Source organism: Lactuca virosa, chromosome 3 (assembly GCF_052849685.1).
Source record: "Lactuca virosa cultivar CGN04683 chromosome 3, Lactuca_virosa_CGN04683_v6, whole genome shotgun sequence".
NCBI classification, from domain to species: domain Eukaryota; kingdom Viridiplantae; phylum Streptophyta; class Magnoliopsida; order Asterales; family Asteraceae; genus Lactuca; species Lactuca virosa.
Window position 1 is genome coordinate 13,905,886 of NC_136428.1, and position 22,314 is coordinate 13,928,199.

General features: G+C 37.5%; 2 protein-coding genes across 3 annotated transcripts; one reads left to right on the forward strand and one right to left on the reverse strand.

Annotated features, from left to right (window-relative positions):
• The first annotated feature begins 103 nt into the window (after positions 1 to 103).
• LOC145165244 (uncharacterized) lies at positions 104 to 4,431 on the forward strand. The gene is made up of 13 exons (XM_079083947.1): positions 104 to 436; positions 783 to 1,315; positions 1,452 to 1,566; positions 1,644 to 1,742; positions 1,889 to 2,179; positions 2,262 to 2,369; positions 2,790 to 2,861; positions 2,951 to 3,031; positions 3,132 to 3,203; positions 3,298 to 3,411; positions 3,573 to 3,689; positions 3,796 to 3,864; positions 4,004 to 4,431. Exons 1-13 carry the CDS (start codon positions 209 to 211, stop codon positions 4,076 to 4,078), a joined length of 1,974 nt encoding a protein of 657 aa, XP_078940073.1. The 5' UTR covers positions 104 to 208; the 3' UTR covers positions 4,079 to 4,431.
• Positions 4,432 to 5,228: 797 nt separating this feature from the next.
• On the reverse strand, positions 5,229 to 7,717 carry SR (serine racemase). Of its 2 annotated transcripts, XM_079083949.1 has the most exons (8): positions 7,614 to 7,699; positions 7,265 to 7,345; positions 6,777 to 7,019; positions 6,612 to 6,698; positions 6,293 to 6,523; positions 6,141 to 6,214; positions 5,876 to 6,062; positions 5,229 to 5,767 (listed from the first exon to the last, which is right to left on the reverse strand). In XM_079083949.1, the coding sequence occupies exons 3-8, from the start codon at positions 6,950 to 6,952 to the stop codon at positions 5,515 to 5,517; spliced, it is 1,008 nt and encodes a 335-aa protein (XP_078940075.1). In that variant the 5' UTR covers positions 6,953 to 7,019; positions 7,265 to 7,345; positions 7,614 to 7,699; the 3' UTR covers positions 5,229 to 5,514. The 2 variants fall into 2 exon arrangements, with proteins under 2 accessions (XP_078940075.1, XP_078940074.1); XM_079083948.1 differs by lacking the exon at positions 7,265 to 7,345 and having other exon boundaries at positions 7,614 to 7,717.
• Positions 7,718 to 22,314: the final 14,597 nt, after the last annotated feature.

Consider the following 22,314-nt stretch of genomic DNA (forward strand, 5'->3'; position numbering starts at 1 on the left):
GTAAGAATATATACCTTTTTTGTTTTAATGGTTTTTTCCCTTTTTTTATCTATATAATTAAAAATTTAGAACTATAATGTATATTTCTTAAAATACTTTAGAACTAAAAATATCTTTCTATCTCTCACACACACACAGACACAGAGACAAGAGACGCAGTACTCTACAGGTGTTCATCTGCTCTGGATGTGGTTCTATTTTTTTGAAAATGGTCACCCTCTTTCTGACCACTGCTATGATCAGCAGTGCTTCCAAGTTTACTATTCCTTGTTATATAAACCCAAACTACTCTAGAAATCTTCCCTTCCCTCTTAAACAGCAAAAGAATTTTGTAGTTTTTGCTGCTAAAGATGAAAATAAACTTGGCAATTGGGACCAAATTGAGCTTAAGCTTGGTAAATTAATCGGTGAAAACCCCGAGCTTGCCCTTTCCAAGGTCTGATTCTCTCTCTCTCTCTCTCTCTCTCTCTCTCTCTCTCTCTTCGTAACTATCTAATGTTTGTGTGTGTATGATTTTCTAAATGTGGGTGGTGTTTGAACTTTGAACTGCTACCACTAATTCTTGTCTTCTAGAAATGTATGATTATCACAACATGTTGCAAAAAAAGAGCCTTTTAAAACTATTAATTGAAGCTTGTATGTATAAGTCGAATTTGAAGGTTGATTTGATTTTGGTGTGTTGAATTGGTACGAACGATTCTTGAATGTGTTGATATTTTTCACTTTTAACTTGATTTGATTTGATTTTGTTATAATTTTCTGCATTTATGTGGCTTGCTTAGATAAAAGACAGAAAATTGAACCCAGAACACGACAAAGGAAAGAGACCTAAAGAAGCAGTTGCTAAGGATCCAAATACTTGTAGGCATCCAAATGTTATTTTATGGAAGGCAAATACTTTCGAAGAGGATGGTCTTGGGACAAACATGCCTTCCAATTTGTCTTTCAAACCAAATTTATCTCTGAAAATGGGTAAAGAAGATGACAAGGAACGGTTTAGTGATATGATATTGGTGAGGAATCCTGAACCTCTAATGAAAAATAACGAGGTCAACTCTACAAATGATATTATAAAGGAGAGTACATACCAGACCGAAAAAGATGTTTCAATCCAACAAAAGTGTGAGAGCAACCTGGATCAAGCTTTTGGAGATTTCAATCAATCAAGATCTGATATTGATGACACAGACAATAGTTCAAGAAATCATGGAATAACTTTTCATACAAGGCATGTGGCAGTAGCAATCGATCTTGACCCCTCACAGGAAATTAGTGGAAATGTAGCAGACGCTACCTTGCAAAGACCACCTAAAAGGTACTTCAAGCTGTTTTATAATACATGTGGTCTTCTCTTCTACTGAAGTTTAAGTTAAAGATTCCCTAATCACCCATATCAATTTGCACACATCTATTCTTCTTCAATATATTATCTTACTTTTACTTTGTTATAGATTAGATCAATCTGTGAAAGAGATGTCCAACATTGGGGGAAAGATTACTAGGATTAAGAATCGGATACCAAATGCTGGAACAAGTGAAAACTTACCTTCAATACCATTCTCAAAGGTATATTATTATGACTATTAATTTACTAATTGTTGTGGATTTTAATGAAACCTGAATCCCAAGTGTCACAATCATAGGAGTGTGAAGATATGGACTGGAAAAGGGCTGAGGATATGATAAAGACTACAGGAAGAGGAGTAGTGGAACTGATAAACTGTAGTACCAGAGGATTCATTGTAAGTGTTCATGTGTTTTTCTTTCTTTTTTATGTGTGGATTCATTATACCAAGAGCTACCTTCCTCTTTACCAAAGTGTTGTTTGTGAATTGTGATCTTGGATTTTTACCTTTTCTTTGTGTCATGATTTTGCCCATGTTTACAGGTTTCTTTTGGGTCTTTGATAGGGTTTTTGCCATATCGAAATCTTGCCACTAAGTGGAAGTTTTTAGCTTTTGAGTCTTGGTTGAGGAGAAAAGGCTTGGATCCTTCAACATACAGGAAGAGTTTGGGCATTATTGGAAGCTATGATGATACAAGCAAGACAGAAACTCCTGATCAAACCATAGATTCTGAAAAGATTGAGGGCGAAATATCACCAGATATGAAACTTGAAGATCTTCTAACAATTTATGACCAAGAAAAGCTCGAATACTTGTCAACCTTTGTTGGTCAGGTATGAATATTTTCTTTTAGATTTTTCAGAAATTGCAGCATTTCCTTTGAAGATAGTAATGATCATCACAATATTTTTGCAGAAAATCAAAGTGAATGTGATCTTGGCCGACAGAGAATCAAGGAAGCTAATATTTTCTGTGAAGCCAAAAGAGAAGGAAGAGTCAATCCAGAGAAAGAGAAACCTCATGGTCAAATTTTTAGACAAATCTTTTTCTAATTTGGTTAAATTGAAGAATAAGTGACATACTTCCATTGATTTGTTTACTATAACATCATACTTTCAATTCTTCCCATTACAACATTGTACTTGGAATATAGCAGTGTCATTCAAATACAAAATAGTTATCACTGCTATAATTGGGTAGATTTTTCAAAGTATAATGTCATAATAAGGAAAAAAAAATTGAAAGCAGAAGGATATAATTGGTAAGAGTTTCAAAATAGAATGCATTGGTAAGAAGAAAAAATTGTAAGTACAATGCTGTAATAGAAAGAAATGAAAGTATGATGCTATAATACACAGATAAATGAAGGCAAGTTGCTATTTGCATTTAGCCCATTTCCTATTTTTTTCTTAATTTTCAAGCTCTTATATTTTGGTTGCGCAGGCTAAGCTTAATGTTGGAGATATAGTGACATGTTGCATCAAAAAGATTTCTTATTTTGGTATATTTGTTGAGGCAAGTAACGATTTTTTCTTTTTCAGGGAACTCATCACATGATGTTTCTTTGTGTTTTGAATCGTGATTTTATATTATTATATTTATAGGTTGAAGGAGTAGCTGCGATGATACACCAAACAGAAGTGTCATGGGATGCCACTTTAAACCCATCTTTCAAAATCGGGCAGGTACTTGAAACCCACTTAATGTAAAATTAAAATCTTTCCAAAAATGGAAAATTTTGTTGGTATCAAATAACACAAAGTAAGGATAGCTTTTGGTTTACAGGTTTTAAAAGCAAAAGTTCATCAGTTAGATCTTTTGCTTGAACGTATATACTTATCTTTGAAGGAAATAACGGTAAACTATCTTGAATAATTTCAATTTTTTATGATAATATTTCTTTTTTTCTCAAAAAAGCATAAAATCTGTTGTGATGCTTATCTTGTGGCAGCCAGATCCATTGACCAAGTCTTTGGAGGCTATTCTTGATCATCATGCTCATGCTTATGCTCATGCTACCTTGGATTGTAAATTAGAAGCACACCAACCTCAACCTGAAGATGAGGTTTTTAATTTTTAAACCCGTTTCACTATTTATTCTTTCTTACCAGAAATGCAGGAATTAGCAACATACTTTCATTTATTTTTGGATGCTACAATAAACAAATCAATTGCTATTTCTTGCACTTAATCCTATTCAAGCTTACTCTTGTGTTCTGTATGTAGATCGAATACTGGGATGATCTTGAATTTCTTATCAAACAACTGCAGCAATACCAGGGTATTGAGTTAGTAACAAAAGGCCGTTTTTTCTTGAGCCCTGGTTTGACCCCAACATTTCAGGTATTTTTTTTTGGTTTGTTTCAAAAGAAACTCTCTGCAAGTGTTCTTGATTTGTTTTAGGTATCGGGTATTGAATAAAGTTAAATCTTTTATGAATTCTTGGCAGGTTTATATGGCATCCATGTTCAAGGATCAGTACAAATTGCTTGCTCGAGCTGGAGACAAAGTACAAGAGGTACATTTTGACTTTTGAATGCCAAACTTGCTGCTTGAATATAAACTCATAAATATACTTTTATTACCAATTGCAACATATATTTTTTTATCTCAGATTTGTTTTAAATAAAATATCCGTGTATACATATTTTGGGCAGGTGGTGGTTCAGACATGGCTAGGTACAGAGGAGATGAAGCATGCGATTTTAATGTGCACCAAAAGAGTCGAGTAAATGCTTGTTTCATTGTCAATTCGTTGTTGTATTATAGTTGATTGGATCATGGTTGGGTAACCATGGTCGATTGGTCTCACTCACCCCCAGGTTCCAGCCATGAATAGAATTCTTCAACAGTGTATAAAGAAAAGGCAATTTTTGTGACCTCAAGTGGTGTTTTGGCAAGTTTTGTCAAGGGTGGGTTGATTTTGGAATAGTATAGTTTGATATTGGTTTAATAAGTTTTGAAATAGATGAGTTTGGTATAATTTGTTTAAACAATTATGAATGGATTGGGTTGGTTTGGTTTGCTTTTTTGTATATGAATGTTACTGTCTAAGGGTAATACATAGTGCATTCAACCGTATAAAGTTATTAGATTGTCACAATAACATTTTATTTTTCATACAACTTTCCAATTTAATATCTACAATGTGGGCCTTCCTGTTTTCATTTTAAAAAGTTCAATGGATATTGAATTTCAAATTCATTATATGTCAACTTTAACATCCTTATGTTTGGGTTTAATCCACTATATGTCAACCGGGCATTCCATCTTATTCATCCATTATATATGCTCTAAAGATCAAGGAATGTTCATATTTTTGGTAAAAGACGGCTTAATCTCTAGTTCAAAGAAAAAGTAAAATCCAAAAAAAAAAAAAAAAAAAAAGGTGTTGGATAGGCGTTTTATGTAACATTTTTGTAACTATGTTTTAGTATCGGTTTAATCTCTTTTCTATCTGTTACGCAAAAACTTGCCATATTTAGTAAGAGGTGGTGGTTTGATTTTGTATCAGGTGTTGTTATCCTGCATGTTTGTGATCATGTGCTATAATTGTGATTCCTGCATGTTTCCCCATATTCTATTGCTTCTCTTTTATCACTTTTGATTTGCAATTTTCGCATATTCATGTTGTATTGTATTGTGTTTCAGGGGTGGAGTAGCACAATATATTCTCAATGATCGATAACAAATCCTTGTCCATGATTTATTTTTGGGGGATTGAATCTGTGATATTTTGCTTAATTTTTTTATCTTTTTAATGTCAGTCCATGATTTATTTCTTGTTTGCAAAGACGAAATGCTGCCAGGATGCATTCCAAATCTTGAAAGATTATCATCATCTTTGCAGCAACTCAAGAACCATTCTTCAAATCAATGTCGGAAAAGAAAAAGACAAGCTCATGTCCCTTTAACAAGGGACAATGATTATTCTATTTCGACACACATCCAAACATGAATTTGACCAACAAACTTGTCTTGAAACAAATTGTACAACACTTTCAACATTCATCACTCCCCCCTGATTTTAATGCTTTTTTTTATCTGGTTTCATGGGCCTCCTTATTTTTGCCAGAATATCAACCCATCTTAATAACACAAATCAACAACACAATCTTATATCTGTCTGAAGTTTTAGGGTTTATGGTTTTCAGTTGAATATAATTTATCAACCATGCAAATGCAATGATTCCCACAGAACGCCAAGATCCACATTACCTCCCGAAAGCACAATCCCAATGTTATGAGAATCCTTGAAAGCAGGATTTTGCTTGAAACTATCTGAGAGAACAGCAGCAAGGCCTATAGCACCACTGGGCTCGATTGCAACCTTAAGTATCTCATAACATAATTTCATAGCATCCACAATCTCTTTATCTTCAACAGTTATAATGTCATCAACAAGATCCCGTACAATGGGCCTGTGTAAACATAAACATAAACATAAACAAAAACAAAAACCAAACCTTGGTTTAATTTTGATCTTAACTACATATGTACAAAACTGATTATTTTGTATGTATTATTACCAAGTGAGAGATCCAAGTGAAGCTCGAAGCCCATCAGCAATGGTGTTGGTCTGAGCCAAGGTGATGATCTGACCAGATGCTTTTGATTGTGCAGCATCATCGGCTCCTTTAGGCTCAGCAGCTATAACCCGTATACCCGGATTCATGGACTTGGCTCCAATTGTGATCCCAGATATCAAACCACCACCTACACAAACAACATTTCTAACCAACATCAACAACCAAATTCAACCCCAAAATATTCAAACAAGTTGAGTATACAGACCGCTTATTGGAACTATTAGGGTGTCGAGTTGTGGGACCTGTTCAAGAAACTCAAGTGACAATGTACCCTGGCCACTGAAAGAGAAGGAGGATATCATCATTCATCATTTAATTATAAGAAAAGATATTTAAATATAAGAAAAATGAAGTTACCTTATGGTACGAGGGTCGTTATATGGATGAACAAGAACAGCACCTGTCTCATTTAAGACTTTGTTTGCAGTTTCCTCTCTGGATTGCATAGTAGGCTCACACCATATAATCTGCCCTCCATAACGTCTCACATTTTCAACTTTGCATTTCGGAGCATTTTTTGGTATAACAATATATGCAGGAATTCCTCTCATTTTTGCAGCCAAAGCCAGTGCTGCAGCATGATTACCACTAATTTCCAGGAATCATGGTTACTTAGTTTGAACTAGTAAAAACTCAATTTTGAATTTCATTCATTCAAAAACTCAATACTATTTACCTGCTGTGAGTTGCAACTCCTTTCGCAGCTTGTTCGTCTTCAAGAGAAAACACAGTGTTCGATGCACCTCTGAATTTAAATGCTCCACTGATAATCATCAAACTTGAAATAAGCATGCTAGGTTCCATGGTAATTTCCATAACAAGATAAAGACACATTTATTACCCCTTCTGAAAGCATTCACACTTGAAAAATAAATTTTTTCCAGCAATGGAATTAAGGGTTTCAGAAGATAGGACAGGAGTTTTGTGAACATATGGCTTGATGCGTGCATGTGCTTTGGTTATGGAGTCCATATCAGCAGCATATTTCTTCTCCTCTTTCAGACTTTTATCTTCCATTTTTTTTTAGAAAACCAAGAGCCGGTTGTTTGTTTTGCAATTGGATCAAATCAAACTTTTCAAGTTACTGCAATGAAAAAGATTATTATGTGGAAAACAAACATGGTTGGTTGATTGCTAAATATCCCAATTCTAGCCAACAAACTGTCATCTAAAATACCATCTTCTTCCAAATTTGGATCACATCTCCATATCCAGCATTAATACACGAATATGATTACTTCACAGCTGGGTATTATAATTAATAAAATAAAGATACAAATTCAATTGCATATTGTTCAAAGGTTATTTCCCAACCAAAACATTGCTAACCCCATAAAGAATTCCAGATTTGACTCTTTAAATATCATTTCCAAGGACTCATAGCAACATTAACCTAGAAACGACGCATTTCTGTGATCAACAAAATAAAATATAAGCCAAAACTGAATTTAGATGGTAGTTGGTTAGACTTTGTAAAATCGTAAGGGACTTCTATTGGGAGTAAGAAAGAGATATAAAACACGACATATGGAGGATATCCCTTTCAAACAATAAAACCCAAAACGCAGAAAATTGAGGTTCTTGAAATTAAAACTACGAATTAATCAATTTAGAAGTCATCAACAAAATAAAAAACAGAAACATCCCAAGCTTTTGATTGGTTTTTGAAGAAACATACCTGTAATATGCATAAAATCCAGTTATCGGACTCCCGCCGCCACAGAGTGCTCTCTTCTTCTCTGTTACTCTAACACAAAGTCCGGGTCATGGATCAGGTTGCTCTTTATTATTATTATTATTATTATTATAATGTAATTCACATTTGAATTTTAGTTATCATCATACTGCTAATGAGAAGTCAAACAGGCAACAAGTTGCGCCGTTAAGCTCTTTTGTATGGTAAAACCAATTCTTTTGAAGACTACATCCATAGATCTAGGGATATAACATTGCTATGCATGATCCGTTGTAGTCTACTAAGAAGCTACACCGCATCCGACACAAGGAAACCAAACGTATCAAATGCAAATGGTATGAACGCGTGTTGATTTTCCATGCACGGTTTCTCATGTTTGGTGACCTTGCATGTAGCAGCTTTTAAAGCAGTTTGTCCCGCCGTGAAACCCCCGACCCTCAAACTTACGAGAGGGGATACCCCTGTAAGGTCCACACATGCGTGTTTCCCTCCAACCTATCCAAAAATCAAAACGTCAGCCGGTCTAAGGGTTGACCTTCCTTCTGTCGGGTCAGTCAGGAAATTCACAGGAGCCTCTTTCTTGGCAGAAACCCCGACACGCTTACATATGTCGACCAAAACATCCCTAACCATATCGTGCCTTTATTTGAACCCCGGGAGTTCTTTGCAATGAACTGCATGTTGGATTAGTGTCTAAGTCCATAACTATTTTGGTATGTACTTGACCCGATTATGAGCATGGTCCTTTTGGGTTGCCTTCACCATAGCAATATGTAGGATGAATTAAGGAGAATTATGATTTATTAATATATTATAAGAATAATATATTAAAGGAGAAATCATATTGTTTAATTAATATTAGTCGAGAATTAATTATGAATTAATTTTGTGACTAAAAGAGATTAATTAAACTTAAGGGACTGGAATTGTAATTATAAGATAATTGCAAGAGTGGGCTAATGGACTCCATAGAGTGGAGTGGACGATATTTATGGGGAAGCCCATAAGATTTCGTCCATGACTATAAAGAAAGGGATCCATGGGCTGCTTAGGGCCTAAGCAGTCAGATTAGGGTTTCCTAGTTGTAAACCCTAATAGCCTACACCTATATAAAGAGCCCTTTATGCCCAAAAACGTGGACAACTCTGAGATTAGGGTTTCTGGACGTTTTGGCTGCCTCCTCTCTCCTCCCTCTTCATCCAAGTTGCTTAGTGGTGTTTGTGACTCCATTAGAGGTGCAACACTTGAGGCACTAAGTTTTCTGAAGCAAATCAAAGCAAGGATTGATTGTTATTGCTATATAACAATCAAAGGTAATTACTAAACCCTTATTTCAGTTCTTATTTGATAGATCTAGGGTTTATAAGTCTTGGATTCAAAGCATGTACAATAGAGAAACCTAGATCCAAGCATTAGGGTTTGTATGAGCACATAGGATTGTTTCTTATGCATAAATTCCAACAGTAGTATCAGAGCCTTGATTGGTTTCAATTGTATGTGATGCTTAACTGTTTTGCTTGCTGAAAATCGAATTTTTTGCCTCTGCCCGACTCAACTCGGCGAGTCGGTATCTGGACTCGGCGAGTTGGCCCTACTCGGCGAGTTCAGAGCTGAATCGGCAAGTTTGTGCGTCAGGCAGAGGATATTTCGAGATTTTGTTGCTATTTTGGCTTGGATTTGATGCCTAAATCGTTTTTTGAAGTTAAAATCCGAATTTTATCTTAATTAAATGATTATCCTTGCCAAAACACAAGATAATTACCAATTGATTAGATAATAAATTCCTTATATGATTAAAATTGATTATTTTGTATTAATTGGGTAACTTATCTTACAAGAAATTGAATTAGGTCAAATATAGATAATCACTAAATTAATTGTTTGATTTATATTATTTGATCCCTAGTAAGTTTGAATAGTTTCAAATTACTCCCTTTAGGTTTTATAGTTTAAATTTGAACTTAAAAGTTTGTTTTTGAAATTTAAATAGTTAAACCCTAATGTTTTGAAAAATTTCAAAAACTTGCCCTCAAGTTTTGGAATTAAAATTTTTTGATTAAAAGTTTAATGTTGAAATATTTAAATTCTAAACCCTAATGTTTTGAAATGTTTCAAAACTTGCCCTCAAGTTTTGGAATTTAAAATTTTGATTAATAGTTTAATTATGTAATATTTAAATTCTAAAACTCAAGTATTTTGAAAAGTTCAAATTACATCCTCATGGTTTTGTTAAGTTAATTAAAAGTTTAATTAAAAGAGAAAGTTAATAAAACCACCTAGTATTTTAAAAGTGTAAAATACACCCTATACTATATATATGTAACATTAAAAGTCTAATATTATATATATGAGTAAAGAGTCAGTCTTACCGTTAGTAGGCCTCATTCACGAAGCTGGTCTATAAGGGGTGTTTAAGGAAATTGCCTATAAAATGGCGATTGAATGGGTATCCACTCTTACCCACCGCACTCTTGACTAGTGGAGGGTCGTTAGCTGAACGGGTAGGATAGGACGAAACCTTCCATTATAAGTATAATGAAGTACAAAGTAACTAAATGTTTTTATAAATTCCCAAATCATAGTTACTTTAGGAAAATATGTGGAATTGTATGCTAATCCATGGAATTACACTTTGTATTTTTGTCGAAACGTTAGTGGAGCGTGTGTGGTTAACCGGCACACTAATTTGGGTTTGGCATTGGTGGCGAAGGGTGATTCGATGTCTGTCATAGATCAATGGAGCGTGTGTGGTTAACCGGCACATTGATTAGGTGAGCATGACATTGAGTGCACCAAGTACATTCGCATGGTTATTCACACCTTATTTGTGATCCTCGGCATCCCAGTCACAAATAGAAGGGCATAATCGAGATAAAACATGCCATTGAAAAGTTCAATGAATCTCAAAAGATCTAGGAGTTTCAATTCATTTAAAACTTAAATTTCTTTTTCGCTTTTCATGGTGGAAATTGGTAAATCGTCATTTACCTACCTTCAAATATTCTGCAACTAGATTACGGCATCCCTCTTCTAGGTTGTAGAATGTTGTGTTGGATCCTAGCCTTGATGTTTCATTTGGGTGTTACATCAAGGATTCTTATCAACTAACTTGAATATTCTCCCGTTTTGTAGATGTCTAAATCTTACAATGGTCATCCCAAGTCCCTTGGAACAATCTTTCCAAATGAAGATGGCGTTCCTCGATACGATCAAGGAAATGAGAGTCATGCTTCACTTCCTCCACCTCCTCCAATTATTCTCCCTAACCCACAAGTTCAAAGGCTTGAAAAGTTCAAGCTCACTCAAGACCTTTTGGCAAGTAAACACGAAGATAGGAAACCTGTGTGTGCACACGTCTTAGAGATGAAGTCACACATTGATAGGTTAAGAATGATGGGTGTCGATATCTCAGAAATGTTGGCTGTTGACTGGGTTCTTCAGTCACTTCCTGAATCATATAGTAAGTTCGTTAGAGAGTACTATATGATGGACCATGACGTGACCCTCATTGATTTGACCTATTTGCTTATAGCTGCTGAATCAGAAATGATTTGGCGTGCTAATCGAGCAAATTTGTCTGGCAAATCAAACTCCCAAACTTCAATGGACATTGATAATGGTGACGTTGGAAATCCAGAAAAGGTAAATTCTGAGATAGTTCCTTGTGCCATTCCAAAAGAGTCAATCTGCTTCTATTGCCAAGAAAAGGGGCATTGGAGATGAATCTTCCCTGTTTACCTGAGAGATCTAAGAGATGGGAGAGTCAAGACGTATGGCTCTACTTCAGGTAAAATCCAATAACTAACTCTATAAGTTCCTATTCTTTGATTTTCAATACATGATGTGATAAGATTACATTTTGATGTTTTGTAGGATCGAAGAAAAGAGAGGAAGCTTAAGGGAAGAAGTAAGCTGAATCTGATCGTGAAGAAATGGATTTCGATCGCATTGCTTGAAGATCGGATTTTTGAGCTACTACTTTAGAGTTAGAATAGATTGCTTAGAAATTGAAATAGCATAGTTTTCATTTGAATTGCATTGTAAGGACAAGTTTTTCCGCAATAAAATGAATTTTGATTTCGTCCTATTTATTTATCCTTGCAATGGCATATGTGAAAATGGATGTTTATGTATTTCTAATTTTAGCAATGTTGAATTGGATGTGATTCTTGATTATGTTATTTGTGAAATGTCGAGGATTTTCCAAATAAAGGAAGATTCTCATCGCCCAAGTTTCAGTTGGACAGAAACTTGGAATCATGGAACTTGGTTGCGTGATGAATGAGAAACTTCATATTTGGAAATTAGACTAATTCTTTGACAAAGTGTCAAGAGAAGGACTAGGAGATCGAGTACACTAGGTTGTGCGTTGATCAAGTCCACCACAAGAGTGATAAAGATATTCGTCATGATTTACTAAAGTTTATTAAATATGGGTATACTTATAAGATTAAGTATAATTCTGAGTTGATTGAAAGAGTTTCAATCAATAGCAGAACGAATAAAAAGAATCGAGTAGGCAGAAAGATAAAAGTTTCTCCATTCCAAGAAGAAGGGAGAGTACCTTTTATTGTGTTTTATGATAAGTCTTAATGATTAAGAACCATATCTCAATAGATCCTCTAAGTGAGTCTTAGTGCAATTGCATATCTAAGAAGAGGAATCGAGAATTGTAGAAATGGTTAAATCAAGAAGTCAATCATACTTCGTTCCAATATCAAGTCTTAGAGTCAAGATTCTGACATGAGTGACAAGTCTTAAGTAGGTTTATAACACTCGACAAATGTGGAATTTGGAAAAGTTTTCTTATTCTTGCACATTTGAAATTGGTAAGTTGTGATGTCTTGGATAAGACAAAGACCAACCAGGACCAATTGTGTGAAGTGTTGAACTTGACAAAAGGCTACACTAACTCTTGAATATTTGTTTGTCAAGAAATGTTTCTTGACAAGAGAATCTTATATGTCAAGGAGTCAGTGGGAGTCTTAATGGTCTTGAAAAGTTTCAAGAACAAATCAAGAGTAAACCTAGTTGATCATCACTAGCACACGACTTGAGGTCTAAAGCCTATCGTGGATGACATACTCTTTTTCTGTGCCATTCCAATTGAGTTAATTATGCATGTGAGTTCTTTGAGTTCTCATTTGAATGCATAAAGACAAAGCACCTTGATCAATGGAAAGTACATTGATACGAAAGGGTGAGTTGCTTGGAAGACATGGTGGGCATTCATGTTACCATGAGGCAAGAAATCAAGATTGAACAAGTTCAGTCCATATGGTTCTAGATTTGCCGCAAACTTTCGTTTTGACAAATTCACATGGATAGGAACACATACATCATAAAATCTAAGTGTCATAAGGTTTTCCTCCTTCATGAAAATGATTGTGAGGAAATGCTTTCACTAAGAGAGATTTTAAGAAGATAGCAATTGAGAAAATTGTATTCTCAAAATTCGATTATGATTACGGCATCCCTTTTCATAGTTCGAATTGTGAGATTTGGCAATTGATCTGAACATTTGGGACTTAGTAACATAAATTCTGAATTGTTTAGACACACATGTGAGATATCTAAGGCAAAGGTGTATGAGCTTAAAAAGCTTAGATAAAGGCTTATCAAAGCATTAGGTATTAGAAATATGAACTTAAGGAATTCAATAAGCATTGTTTTCTAGAAGTTCAATTGTTTTCTGAATACATGTCAAAGCTAGTGGGAGCATAAGTTTTATGCTGGTAAGAAAATAATCATCATGTTAGTGGGAGCATGATTATTATGGTAAGTATTGCAAGTTAGCAATATTAATTATAGAAAACAAAGATTCACTTTGCAAAGTTGCAAGGGTTGAAAAGTTGTTTTGCTATAATTAAGGGAGAGAACATTATACTTCGTTTCAAAATTCTAAAGCTTAGATCGAGAAATGTTAATAAATTTAGTCAAGGATACATAGTGCATTCTCAAAATTCGATTATGATTACGGCATCCCTCTTCATAGTTCGAATTGCGGGAACATGGCACATAAAATATTATGGCAGAAGGCTGATAAAGTATCACGTCTTTATATGAGACATTATGCATCGTGTCCAATACGCTTCGGGTATAGGATCGATTGCATATGCTATAATATTTGACCATTCTAAAATTTTCCAAATGCCTAGGGCATTAAGAGGGAAAAGGGACTAGAACTGGTTCTGACTAAAATAATTAAACAACTATCAAAGGACGATCTGAGGTTCACTGAGGATTTGTCGCTTGTGAGTAGTTGGAAGTATAGTACTGGATGGACTATATTGACATTATTATGAATAGATAAGATTCTATGAAGAATGAGGTGTCATATGGCAAATATGAAAATTGTTTCCATTAATGGGAGTTGGATATTAAGAAATATGTCTAGATTAGAAACTTTTATGCAAAAAGGATGTTCAAAGGAATGTACTTTGAGTGAGAGACATCACATCTATATAATTGTTTTGTAACAATTTCAGATAGAGTACTTTGTGATTTCATTGGCCAAGTCTTGATGTCTTTTGTGCTATGACTTTACGAAAAGATCGTTGCATAAAATGTTAGAATCTGACATATTGGGGATTATGAAATGAGTTTCATTGGAAAAGTTTTCCAAGTGATCTATTTCATAAAGTATGGACCATAGGAAACCAAAGTGTGCATGCTTGGAGCATGGGACAATTGTGGTTATAATTCGAGTAATAAGTTGATTTTCTAAAACAGTAAGCAATCAATAATGAGTAATCAATATGGTGTTTAAATAAAAGTGTTTTTATTTACGCTCAAAAGTTTTGGGGCCATATAGGATTAATATTATTATTGCGTTTCATTTTGCATGTTTTGACTTCCAGAATAACTAGGTTATTCGAACCTCCACAGTCGGTCATACGTTGGAAGTAAGTATGAAGGAAGACTGTCATGAATCTGTCTGTAGATTGTCTAAAGTGTTTAGACATAGCACAAGTTTGCTGCAGAGTTCATGAGTGCTTTGATAAGATTAAAGTATTGGATTAAACCCACGCTCACTTGAATCGCTTCATGGTTTTATCACGAGTGATTGGTGAGACGATAATATTGTATATTCTTGAAACCAAGACGTGTGAGTTGTTACTTGCTGATCAGTTGCACATTGATGATAAGTAAACGCACCAGTAACTTGGTGTTATAAAACTTATTGTTGTGTGTGATTCGATTAGTAGGTGCAAGCAAGCATTTGAGTCAAAGTTTATCCATTCCTTTTACCCAAAGTGGGATAAAAGCGATATCTGTGGGCCCCTCGATGATTTAGTGATGACAAAGGAAAGTGCTCGGCCGGGCCAGGACTGATTTGATTTGTTCAATTAGTCAGTTGTCATAAATCGGAAATCGGGAAACGACGCGTAGACTGAGAGAATGATTTCAAACCATGTCTCATGTCTATACGATATCTTGTAGAATGAAGGAATATATAATCCCTTATCTAAAGGACACGCGTATCTGATAAGATCAGAGTTGACAGCGGCTTTGAAAGCTACGATTGCTGATCAGGTTCTGAAGTCATACGCAGAATAGTTATTAGACTTATCCAAGTGGGAGACTGTTGGATTAGTGTCTAAGTCCATAACTATTTTGGTATGTACTTGACCCGATTATGAGCATGGTCCTTTTGGGTTGCCTTCACCATAGCAATATGTAGGATGAATTAAGGAGAATTATGATTTATTAATATATTATAAGAATAATATATTAAAGGAGAAATCATATTGTTTAATTAATATTAGTCGAGAATTAATTATGAATTAATTTTGTGACTAAAAGAGATTAATTAAACTTAAGGGACTGGAATTGTAATTATAAGATAATTGCAAGAGTGGGCTAATGGACTCCATAGAGTGGAGTGGACGATATTTATGGGGAAGCCCATAAGATTTCGTCCATGACTATAAAGAAAGGGATCCATGGGCTGCTTAGGGCCTAAGCAGTCAGATTAGGGTTTCCTAGTTGTAAACCCTAATAGCCTACACCTATATAAAGAGCCCTTTATGCCCAAAAACGTGGACAACTCTGAGATTAGGGTTTCTGGACGTTTTGGCTGCCTCCTCTCTCCTCCCTCTTCATCAAAGTTGCTTAGTGGTGTTTGTGACTCCATTAGAGGTGCAACACTTGAGGCACTAAGCTTTCTGAAGCAAATCAAAGCAAGGATTGATTGTTATTGCTATATAACAATCAAAGGTAATTACTAAACCCTTATTTCAGTTCTTATTTGATAGATCTAGGGTTTATAAGTCTTGGATTCAAAGCATGTACAATAGAGAAACCTAGATCCAAGCATTAGGGTTTGTATGAGCACATAGGATTGTTTCTTATGCATAAATTCCATCACTGCATGCTCGCCGAAAAGAGTCCAAACATGCGTTGCGGCACACCGGACATATCCCATCGGCTGGGAATATTGGAATCATGAGTCGATATCTGAGGATGGTACGATACTCCACCGGAGACATATGTTGGCCTAGCCCATCTATAGGGATAGCTAGAAGAAAATCTTGAGCATGTGGTGCACGTAAACACTGGAAAACTGCTTTCTGCCGAGCCGTCATATTGAAATTCACTTCCATATCTTGGATAATTTTACTAAAAAGGGCACTCGCCAGTGTATTGTGGGATTTAGGGGGGTGTCCTTAGTAGTAAAATTGCTAAGATCAATGTCCGGAAGCTTGTTACGAAGAGAATCTAAGGCACAAGCATAATCAGAATCCATACCATAAATGTCGCTATCCCGTAATATGTGGTCTTGCAATACCCAAGATTGGGCCCTTGAGGCAACAAAAGCATATGAGGTAGCCTCTACTGCCGAGTATAAACCCAAACCACCAAAACGAATGGGTATGGAAGCAAGTCGTCACTGTAAGTCGCCAAAGAAGGGGCCACCACAAACCACAATGTCCTCAATTGCCCCGCGTAATCCATTATCGAAGAACAACGCCGCCTCCTCCATGTGAACGGGTTGGCACGTCCTCAACCCAAAGAAAATTTTAGCAATACCCATACAAGACCGAAGTAGAAGGAGCTCACTTTGCGGGTCAGACAATTGTGGAAGAAGGCGCATCAAATTCACAGCGCCTTCAGCTCTCTTTATGGCTAAGTTGCTAATGAAACTAGCATCTCTGCTAACAGCTCCCCCAAGAAGTTTCACCCCCAATGGCGGCCTCCCGATACCAACCGGGAATAGCCCCTCACGCAGCTTCCTTCCATCACACGAGGGCCAAAAGAGCTCGGTTTTCTTGATATTCAACTGAAGGCCCAACTTTGGGCCAATAGCCTTAATGATGTCTAAGGCTTTGGCCACCTCCTCAGAATCTCCAATAAGTGTGCTATCATCCAGGTACCATGCATGGAGAAGAAGCTTGCAATTGTCTCTAATATTATGCAAGAGCGGGTGCAACACAAGGGCAAAGAGAAGTGGTCCCAAGGGGTCTCCTTGTTGAACTCCAGTAGAAGACCAAATATGTGTGTCCCCTAGATATAACCTTGCTGCTTGACCATATAGGAATTCTATCCACAAGGATATAGAAGGGCACCTCAATCTGACCTCATAAAGTAATGCGGATCTGTCAACAAGGTTAAAGGCATTGGAGAAGTCCACAGTAAGCATGGAAAGAGACCCGTCATTATGGCGTTCACTCAACACCCTGTTGGCGCTATGTAATATGGCTTCAGCGCCACCCGACACCCCGACCCCGAACTGAAAATCATTGAGATACTTGGCCATTTATTTACCAACACTTTCATAGCCAGCTTGGAAACCAAACGTCTCCATATAGTTCCTACTACAATAGGTCGTATTCCCTTGTCAGGTTTTAGAAGTGGTGTAAGAGGAGCAGAGGCAACAAATTCCGCCAAACTCGAAGGGCATCTCCCCTAGCCATAAATTAATCACACATGTGATAGCACATAGGAAGTCTTTGGCAATTGCTGAACCTTCTCCACAAAGAGCATCGAAAATGTGTTGAGCTCTCAACCCATCTCTCCCACACGAGGTTCCTTTAGGGAATGATTTAATGCCCCCAAGGACATTGTCAATATCAACCACAAGGGGAGGTACTGAACATATGGTACTCGGCATGGATGATGGTGGCTTGTGTGGAAGCTTATCCTCCAATGCCTTCGTGGTAGCATCCCCGTATGGAGCAACCCCCGAGGAACATAATACTTTCACTGCTGCTGTGAAATGCCCATCATCAACCTTACGGAGACATTGTCTGACGTTGACGTGACCCCGTGTTCTATCCTCCTGAATGTACTCTTCTTTTTTGCCTTGTTGATCCATCCTTGCATTGTCAACCAATTTTTTAACAAGCTTGGCTATACCATCTTATGTACCCCAAGTAGCTAATGCGCTTAAGATGTTACGATGTTGCAAGGACTCTTTGTTCCCAGACCTACTTTCCTGTCTATTCTTGGGCCTGAACACCTGAAGAGTACACCTAGGAAGAATTAACAATGTAACCCACGCTTCAATGGACCCGGGATGAGCAGCAACCTTGGAAAGGGCTGCTTTCAAAGCCTGAGAGAAAGCCATACGACAGTTATGAGGGATGCTTTTGACAGTGGTGATAGGTAGCTTAAACACAAGATCAAGCAGCTGAGCATCTAACACCAACCCCTCATTGAGGTGGGCATTCGGTTCATTGGGTGGCGGCTTTTGAATACCAACAATATGTCCGCTCATGTCATCAACATCAACATTAAATTAAACAAGACCACCTGAGTGTCGACTGTTGGGTTTTGATACGAAATAGAAGTTTGATTTTCACAAAAAACCGGCAACGGAAGACTTTAAAAATAACAAGTTTATTTTTAGTTCATAACAAAACCGAACCATCACGGATCCATTTATAGAGGTTAGAATGAAATAAAACCAACCATAGGATGTTTTAGAGATAACCTTTGAAGCCTTTGAACCCACTTGGTTTTGGGGTGTTGATGAAGATAACAAAAGATCAAAGTGTATGATCTTCTCTACAAGTATCCACCATCAAGAGTAAGGCACTTGGAATGCTAGTTCCTTATTGTATTCTTGAGTGTCTAAAGCCTTTAAGTGCTTAAATCAAATAATCACTAAAGGAGACAACTCAAGAAGGCTTCTAATCTTGCAACAATCTTCAAAAGACAACAAGAAGAGGAAGAGAGAAGAGAATTCGGCCATGGAGAGAAAGGAAGAGTTTTTCTTTAAAAACTTGCAACTAACTCATCCAAGACATCTCTTTAAATACCCATGAAAAGCAAAAAAGCAACCCCATATAATAATCTAAAGTAACGGAGTTACTTTTAAGGCACAGGAGACAAGGGAGAGAGGTTAAGAGACAACCTCTTCCACCCTTTATTACTTTTCGGCCATGGGTCTTGGAAGAGACAAAAACTGTCTCCAACTTTACTAACCATGGTAGAGTAAGTCTTTAATTTAATCATGGTTAACCAAAGTGTCCAAAATTTTGTACATGACTTATTAAATCATACCATATGAAATAATAACTAGTAATACTCTCTTATAATTATTATTTTCACAAAACAATAATTATTCCCTAATTAAAATACAAGAATCGATATTATTTATTAATAATCATATTAATAATAAATATACAAAATGTGCCAACTTGATAAAGGTGTGACCCTATAGGATCATATATTATTAGTAATATCATTCCATAATGATTCCTGGGCATATAGATCCAACATCGACACGAGTGGCTTAGGGCATGGAGACTCAGACAATCTGTAACACCCCGTTTATTAAATAAATAAATAAATGTATAGAAGCCCTGAAATCAATAATAATTGAGCAAGGTGTTGGTTTCGAGGAGTTAAAAGTCATAATTATAGAAGTTGGGGGTTAAAATGTAATTTTCGGATTAAATTGTATAGAAGTTTGAACGTTGAGGTCCGTTTAGTAAATTACGGAGTTGATTTGAGAAAGTTATTAGAAGTGGGGGTACGTTTGGTAATTATTAGGACGTAATATGAAAGGGATTTCGAAGTCAGGGACTTAATGGTAACCATTGGCTTAAAATGGTAACTTATGGACTTATTGTGAAAGCATCTTGGATGTTGGGGGGCTGCTTCGTAAAATATGGCCTAATCTTGAAAGGAAATCGGATTGGAGGGACCAAAGGTGTTATTTGATCACAAAGTTTGTGTGATCGGGTATTAAACCCGTCACCTTACTCCACCCATGCTAACCCTAACCCTAAATGAGATATCACCAGCCGCCACCCTCCTTATGCCTCCCTCCTTCCAGCCGTCAACACCACCCTCATGTCTCTCACCTCCGACGCTGCCACCCCTCTCCGTTGTCAAATATTGCCCCCAGCGAAGAGGCTCTTTTACTACTATTTTATTGCCGCCATCGCCATCCTCGGACGATGACGCAACTGTTGTTGTTGTCCCTTCGACGTCAACGGTCGAGACTAACGTCATGGTCGTTGTTGCTGCCTAAATCACCGTTCTCAACTGCGTAAGGCCGTTGTCGGCGCTATTCAGGTCGCCTCGTTCCTCCTGTTTCTTCTCCGCAGCAAGTAACTGACATCTGCCGCCTGCCGCCTCGTGGGCTGATGAGCTCGTGGTGTTTCTGTTATCACCAGAGAACGATGACAAGTTCAGGGGTTGTAATTGTGACGCGGATGCGTTGTGTGGGTGTTCTGTCGAGTTAGGGTTGTGAAGAACCACCATGGCGGCCTGCCATGGTGGCTACCGCCGTCAGTACCCCTCCTGTCGCCGCCGTGCGCCACCAGGTGGGTGGCTGGGGTCGTTTGGTGACCATATAGTGTGTGTGTTTTTCTGTTAGTGCGTTTTGTGTAACTACAAAGCCAAGAAAGTCATTGCCGCCACGTGCCACCGCCGGCCACCACAAGGGTGGTTGTGTGTATGTGTTTATTTTAGTGTAATGTGTGTGCGTTTATTTTGGTATTTTCATTGTAAATTGTAAAAATGGAATAATGGAAAGAAATTGAAAACCACCACCTTAGGGTGGTGGCTGCCGCCTCCTGCCGCCACCGGCCGCCGTGTCGGGTGGTGGTGTGCCTCGTTGTATGGTGACTCGTTTGTAATGTTTGGACAAGGGACATAAACCCTAATGGGCCCAATGAAGCCCTTATTGACATTAAAGCCCAAACATGTGTCTAATGGGCTTAATGGACCCTAATGAATCTAAGGATTTAGCTATTGGGCCTATTGGGCTAAGAAGGGTTGGAAACCCTAATTAGGGTTTGGAAAACCCTAATGCCATGAAACCCTAATTTGGGATTTATCGGGATCGCATCCGGATTAATTAATGAACTCATAATATTAATTAATAATCATTTGCAATCAACCTAAGTCAATATTGGACTTAATGGATTAAGTCCTTAATGGGTTAAGTAGGAAACTTAACCCTAATCGTCATTTTATATGAAACCCTAATTTCACTTGGGTTTATTGTTGGGCCTTTCTATTGGGCCTTGATGATTGGGTTATTAATGGGCCATCCAAAGTCAAGCAATTGGACTAGAATAATTTAATGGGCCTAGGGTAAGGCCCATGTAAGGGGTTTGGTCCCAATTTGGAAAATTGGGCCATAGATGGGCCATAGTTTGGACCTTAATGATTACATGATGTCGGGCCTTAGAAGAAGACCATGTATGGGCTTGGGCCCAATTTGGAAAATTGGGCCATATGTTGGGCTTTGATTTCCTAGTTAACTTTGGGCCTATGGATTGGGCCTTGGGCTTGCATAAAGCCAATCTTGGGGTAATGTAGTAATTATCCAAAGTATGTACTCATGGTTATGTAGTGGAACCCAATTATTAATTGAGTGTTATTTTGGTGTTGACAGTTCGGGAATCTGTCAGCCAACAACTGGGGTTGAGTCTGCGGGACTTCAGCAGTGTGGGATTGAGTCTGCGGGACTTCAGCAGTGTGGGATTGTGTCTACGGGACTTCAGCAGTGTGAGGTGAGTTACCTTCCAGTAGCGGTGGGTCTACGGCCACAATGCCGGCCCACCAGTAGGAGTTGTATGTTAGATGATTGTCTTTGTGATATTCATCTAGGTTTGCTACACCCTGATATGTTTATGTGCTAGCATGATATGTTATATGTGATAGTGGTAGTAGGGGGAGAATAGTCCCCAAGTTCGGTCGTTAGGACCGAAGGGTATGTCGGGCACCCTAGAATTGCCTGACAGTATGCTTATGTTATGATATTATGTGGTAGTAGTAGGAGGTGAAATAGTCCTCGTATGTCGGTCGTAAGGACCGACGGGTAAGTCAAGCACCCCAGAATGGATTGACCTGGGTAGTCAGGCACCCCAGAATTAACTGGCAGTATATGTGTGTTATATGGTAGTGGTAAGGGGTGAAATAGTCCCCGGTAGTCGGGCGAAATAGACCGACGGGTAAGTCAAGCACCCCATAATGGCTTGACCTGGGTAAGTCAAGCACCCCAGAATGGCTTGACCTGGGTAAGTAATGCACCCCAGAATGGCTTGACCTGGGTAAGTCAAGCACCCTAGAATGGCTTGACCTGGGTAGTCAGGCACCCCAGAATTGCCTGACGGTATGTTATTGTATGGTGTGTGGTATGATGGGGGAACTCACTAAGCTTCGTGCTTACAGTTTACAGTTTTGGTTTCAGGTACTCGTTTTCAAAGGAAAGGAGCCG